At 50.4% G+C, this 6,267-nt stretch overlaps 1 protein-coding gene across 1 annotated transcript; it reads left to right on the forward strand.

Annotated features, from left to right (window-relative positions):
• Positions 1–4,269: 4,269 nt before the first annotated feature.
• Positions 4,270–5,247, forward strand: LOC101107660 (olfactory receptor 10AC1-like). The gene has a single exon (XM_027961550.2). The coding sequence runs from the start codon at positions 4,270–4,272 to the stop codon at positions 5,245–5,247; it is 978 nt and encodes a 325-aa protein (XP_027817351.2).
• The last annotated feature ends 1,020 nt before the right edge of the window (positions 5,248–6,267 follow it).

Raw genomic sequence — 6,267 nt, forward strand, 5'->3', positions numbered from 1 at the left:
GGGTGAGGAAACAGACAGGGACACGTTGTGACCAGCTTAATGGATGGTTACAGATTTCATGGTTCACAGCGTGCTGGCTGTTGGTCTGGATTCTATAAAGTGACCTCAGGCAGGAGAAGAGGAAACACTGATATGAAGAGAAAGCTCAGGGATGCTGGAGTGTCCACATCAGAATCAGCCTGACCGGGTGGTTTGATATGTGTCAACGGATGTCTGCTGTGCTCTTAACATACGTAATTGCCTTGGAGCAGTGATTGGACCCAGCCAGGTAGGGCTCCTTGGGAAAGGTGAGCTTGAATTAGCCTTCAAAGAGGTGACATTTTAAAAACTGGGAGTGTATGGAGAGAGAAGAGAGGAGGAAGAATGTGTCACTTGTTGAGATGGCAGGACAGTTGAGTTCAGTTCAGTCATTCAGTTGTGTCCGACTTTTTGCAACCCCATGGACTGCAGCACACCAGGCTTCCCTGTCCATAACCAACGCCCAGAGCTTACTCAAACCCATGTGCATCGAGTCAGTGATCCCATCCAACCATCTCATCCTCTGTTGTCCCCTTCTCCTCCTGCTCTCAATCTTTCCCAGCATCAGGGTCTTTTCAAATGAGTCAGTTCTTTGCATCAGGTGGCCAAAGTATTGGATCAGCATCTGTCCTTTCAATGAGAATTCAGGACTGATTTCCTTTAGGGTGGATTTGTTGGATCTCCTTGCAGTCCAAGGGACTCTCAAAGAGTCTTCTCCAATGCCACGGTTCAAAAGCATCAATTCTTCAGTGCTCAGCTTCCTTTATAGTCTAACTCTCATATCCATACTTGACTACTGGAAAAACCATAGCTTTGACTAGATGGACCTTTGCTTTTTAATATGCTGTCTAGGTTGGTCATAGCTTTTCTTCCAAGGAGCAAGCATCTTTTAATTTCATGGCTGCAGTCACCATCTGCAGTGATTTTGGAGCCCCCCAAAATAAAGTGTCTCACCATTCTCATTGTTTCCTCAAGAGTTTTGCCCAGAGGACGCACTGGTCATAGCAAACACCCTCTTTCAACAACACAAGAGGAGACTGTACACATGGACATCACCAGATGGTCAATACCTAAATCAGATTGATTATATTCTTCACAGCCGAAGATGGAGAGACTCTATAAAGTCAGCAAAAACAAGACCAGGAGCTGACTGTGGCTCAGATCATAAACTCGTTCTTGCCAGATTCAGACTGAAATTGAAGAAAGTAGGGAAAACCACTAGACCATTCATGTATGACCTAAATTAAATCCCTTATGATTATACAGTGAAAGTGACAAACAGGTTCAAGGGATTAGATCTTATAGACAGAGTGCCCAGAAATTCATGACATTGTACAGGAGGCAGGGATCAAGACCATCCCCAAGAAAAAGAAATACAAAAAAGGCAAAATGAGGAGGACTTACAAGTAGCTGAGAAAAGAAGAGAAGTGAAAGGCAAAAGAGAAAAGGAAAGATATACCCATTTGAATGCAGAGTTCCAAAGAATAGCAAGGAGAGATGAGAAAGCCTTTCTCAGTGATCAATGCAAAGAAATAGAGGGAAACAAAGGTGGGAAGACTAGAGACCTCTTCAAGAAAATTAGAGATACCAAGGGAACATTTCATGCAAAGATGGGCACAAATAAAGAACAGAAATGGTATGGACCTATCAGAAGCAGAAGATATAAGAAGAGGTGGCAAGAATACACAGAAGAACTATACAAAAAAAGATCTGCATGACCCAGATAACCACAATGGTGTGATCACTCACCTAGAGCCAGACATACTGGATGGTGAAGTCAAGTGGGCCTTAGGAAGCATCACTATGAACAAAGCTAGTGGAGGTAACGGAATTCCAGCTGAGCTATTTCAGATGGCAGAACAATTGACCCTTTAAAAAAAAAAAATTGGGTTATAGTTGCTTTAACATGTTGTGTTCGTTTCTGCTGTACAGTGAAATGAACCAGTTATACATGTACATATATGCATACTTCTTTGAATTTCCTTCTCACTTAGATCACCACAGAGCAGTGAGTAGAGTTCCCTGTGCTATACAGTAGGTTCTCGTTAGCTTGTTGTTTTATATATATTAGTGTGTATATGTCAATCCCAATCCCTCAAGTCAGCCCACCTCCCTTACCCTCTTAGCATCCATACCTTTGTTCCCTACATCTGTGTTTCTGTTTCTTGCAAACAGGTTCATCTGTACCATTTTTATAGATCCCACATATATGCATTTTTGTTGGTTTTATGCATTAATGTTTGTTTTTCTGACTTGACCTTTGGTACCGGCGTGGGGAGATGAACAATTATTCTAGTAGGTTTTTTGGGGAGGGGGTGGGGGGCATTGCCCTGATGAAGAGAGAACTCATTGGGAAAGACCCTGATGCTGGGAAAGATTGAAGGCAAAAGGAGAAGAGGGTGGCAGAGGATAAGATGGTCAGATAGCATCACCAACTCATCAGTGGACCAAATTCATCCATGGATGTGAAACTGAACAAACTCCAGGAGACAGTTTAGGACAGGGAATCCTGCTGTGCTGCAGTCCACAGAGTCACAAAGAGTTGGACACGACTTAGCAACTGAACAACAATAACAACACTGACCTTGAAGACGATTGACTGCATGGACCCCACCTGAGATTAACCGCAGTGTGGATTTCAAATGGTCAGGAGCATTTGCCGAGAGGAGGCCACAGAAGTTGGGGTCAGAAGGTGTTGTGAAAAAGGGTGGAGCCTCTGACTCTCTCTCTGGTTCCAGGGCCAGAAACCCAGGTTAGGGACGTGATAGGGACACGGAGGCAAACGTGTGGGAGAAATGAGGCTTGAGTAACTAACTCTTTCACTTACAGTCATTCGGCCCAGCAACAAGGACAACTTGAATCTTTGGTTCCAGGAGGCTGAATTGAGTGGTGTTGCCATAACAACCGTGGAATGAGAGGATGACACCAAGCCTGCCTGGGGGCGAGTCTTCACCCATGTGGGATGTGACTTGTGAGTTCCTCTTTGAAGGAAGAATGGAACCTCCCATCTTTTTTAGGAAGATGATGCTGGGACTCCAGGGCATCCTGAATGAGCAAGACGTGAAGCTGGATGGCACACTGTGCTGAGGACTTTGTGGACTTAAACCTTAAGGTAAGAAGGGAGAGTTGATATCCATCCTTTCGAAGGGTCATTCCCATTGGTGGTACAAAAAAGTGATTGGAAAGACGCAGCCGGGAGTAGGAGGGCCAGGCAGGCTCTGTTGGGATCATTCAGGGAAGAGAAAACAGGAGTCCGGGGAGAAAAGATTCTGGAGGCTGTCAGTAGTGCTCAGCGGGGCACGATGCCCTGTTGTACTTGAAGGAGCAGGAGAGGGAATTCACTGGCCATGCCTTCCTGGTTTCCAGTTTCAGTGCTGGACCAGCTCCATCCACAGAAGGAGAGGGAGTTTGGGTCTGAAGTGATGCAGTGAGTTCAGGACTGGTTGGGTTGGAAGTGCTGGTGGAATGCCTAGGGCCTTCCGCTAAGAGAAGGGAGTGGGTTGTGAGAGAGATCGGGGACTCACTTAAGTCAGAGAACAGGATGCTGTCGATCAGGAAGGCTCATCACAGCGCAGAGGGGCCATCTTCCCTGCCTGATTTTTTTTTCCCTATAATTGCATCAGAGGGAAACAACAGGCCCGGGACTACCAGGGGTTTGTCCCGAGTCCTGCCAAGAGAAAGAAATGGAAAATAAAGACAACAGAACACAGAGGCTGTGGCAGGCCAGAAAGGAGGACACAAGTCTTATCAGCAGGGATCTAGGAGCTGTGACCTCGTGTAAGGGAGGAAGGCGGGGCCTCTGAGAACTGGAGACGTTAATGTTGCTCAGGGTCAGCCGGTGGAAATGGAGGCTGCTTCAGTCTTCCAGTCCGGGGTTCAGCCCCACCATATGGGTTGTCATCACCATAGGCTGGAACCTGGGAGGCTGGCCCTGGGGTACAGGTGGTGTGGGGTTTAGAAGGCTGGATAGAACCAGAGGGCAGTGGGCAGGTGTGAAGGAGACCCCTGGGTGCCTGGGAATGCAGTGGGGTGCAGGAGGCCAGAAGGGAGGGTGGACTGTGGCTCTGAATGTCTTGACTTCCTGGAGGACCTTCGGCTGCAGGAAATGAGGTGGGAAACACTGGGTTGGGGAGAAAGCGCTGCATCCCTAGGGTGGGTGCAGGAAGGGGAAGCAATGGACGGGCCAGGGAAGGCAGGGGGGCAAGCCAAGGAGAAGAGAAGGCCCCACTGCTCCTTGCCCAGGTCCTGACAATGAGCCACTGGCCCGCATCCAACTGGAGCGCCCCATGGGAGTTCGTGATCCTGGGCTTCTCGGGGTGGCCCCCAGAGCTCCGGGCGCTGCTCTTTGCCCTCCTCCTGCCGCTCTATCTGGCCACGCTGATGGGGAACCTGCTGATCGTGGGCCTGGCCGTGGTGGACGCTGCCCTGCACACCCCTATGTACTTCTTCCTGGGGGCCCTGTCTGCCGTGGAGGTGGCCTATACGCTAGTGCTGACCCCGCCCATGCTGGCCGGCTTCCTCCTGCCACCCGGGGGCCAGGCAGTGGGCCCCTCCACCTGCGCCACCCAGATGGGCCTCTTTGTGGCACTGGGGGGCTCCGAGTGCCTGTTGCTGGCGGCCATGGCCCTGGACCGCTACCTGGCGATCTGCCACCCCCTCTACTACCCCCAGCTCATGACGGCGGGGCTCTGCTGGTGCCTCCTGGCCTGCTGTGGCCTGGGGGGCTCTCTCCTGGCCTTGGGCCTCACCACAGCCATATTCCAGCTGCCCTTCTGCCACGGGGGCCTGGTCAACCACGTCTTCTGCGACCTCCCGGCGGTCTTGGTGCTGGCCTGCGGCAACCGGGACCTGCAGGAGCGCACCCTGCTGGCGGCCTGCCTGCTGCTGCTGGTGCTGCCGCTGGCCCTCATCCTGCTCTCCTACACCCGGGTGCTGGTGGTCATCCTCGGGGTTGGTGGGGCCGTGGGCCGCCGCAAGGCCTTCAGCACCGTGGCGTCCCACCTGACGGTGGCTGTGCTGCACTACGGCTGTGCCACGGCCATGTACGCCCGGCCCCTGCGCAGCCGCTCCCTGGAGGAGGACAAGCTAGTCTCACTCATCTACATCAACCTCACCCCCCTGCTCTACCCGGCCATCTACACACTGCGGAACCGCGACGTGCAGGGAGCACTGTGGCGGGCCGTGGGCCCCAGGACACCAGGTGCTGCCCATCAGGCTGATGTCACCTAACGCTGATGCCAGGTGGGGGTCTCTCTTCTGAAATCCCTTCTCCTGGATGGAAACCTCATATTCCAGAACCATCTATGATTCCCCAAGGCCTACTAGACCCAATCTGGAGGCAGCAGACAAGGACCCCAAAATCAGGCTCCAGCCTAGTTCTTCTGCTTCTATGGACAGTTTGAGTGGGTAGATCTCTCTGAGGGGGGTACCGACCTGTGCACTGTAGGGCCCTCAATGGCATCCTTTGTCTCTACCCACATGGCACACAGCACTCCCCTACCCAAGTTGTGATGATCCAAAATGTCATCACACATTGGCAAACATGCCTTGGGGACAAAGTCACCCCTGGTTGAGAACTACTGCTCTGAGTCATGGCCACATAGTATCTTTTGACAAGGAGTGAGTATTCACGTAGAGGACATCTATGGCAGCACTGTTTATAACAGACGAAAACTGGAAATGATCCAGATGTTCATGAACACAGAATAGATACAAACAGCTTGTGGCAGGACTACCCTGGTGGTTCAGTGGTTAAGACTTTGCCTTCCAATGCAGGGGGTGCAGGTTCGATCCCTGGTTGGGGAGCTAAGATCCCACGTGCCTTGCAGCCAAAAAACCAAAACATTAATCAGAAGCGATATTATTTTTTAAAAAAAAGAATTTAAACAATAATCTAAATCAAAAAAATGTTTAAAAACCCAGCTTGTGGCATGTTCATGCAGGGGAATACTACGAACAACAAAAAAGAAGTACGGCTATTGGCAAAAAATGAGAACAACACAGATGTAATAGCGTAAGGAGCAAGACACAAAGAACACATACTGGATGCTCCCGTTTAAGTAAAGGCCAATGACAAACTCGTGCGGCTTTTGATGTCATCGTGGTGGTTAACTGGAGGAAGGGTTTGGGTTGGCAGAGGGCACAGGGAGATTGCCTGGATGCTGGCAACGTTCTATGTCGACTGGGGTGGTAATTCTATGGGTGCATGTATGTGCAAAACTTCCAGATGCGTCCTCAAGATCTGTGGAG

Source organism: Ovis aries, chromosome 24, assembly GCF_016772045.2.
Source record: "Ovis aries strain OAR_USU_Benz2616 breed Rambouillet chromosome 24, ARS-UI_Ramb_v3.0, whole genome shotgun sequence".
In the NCBI taxonomy this organism is placed as follows: domain Eukaryota; kingdom Metazoa; phylum Chordata; class Mammalia; order Artiodactyla; family Bovidae; genus Ovis; species Ovis aries.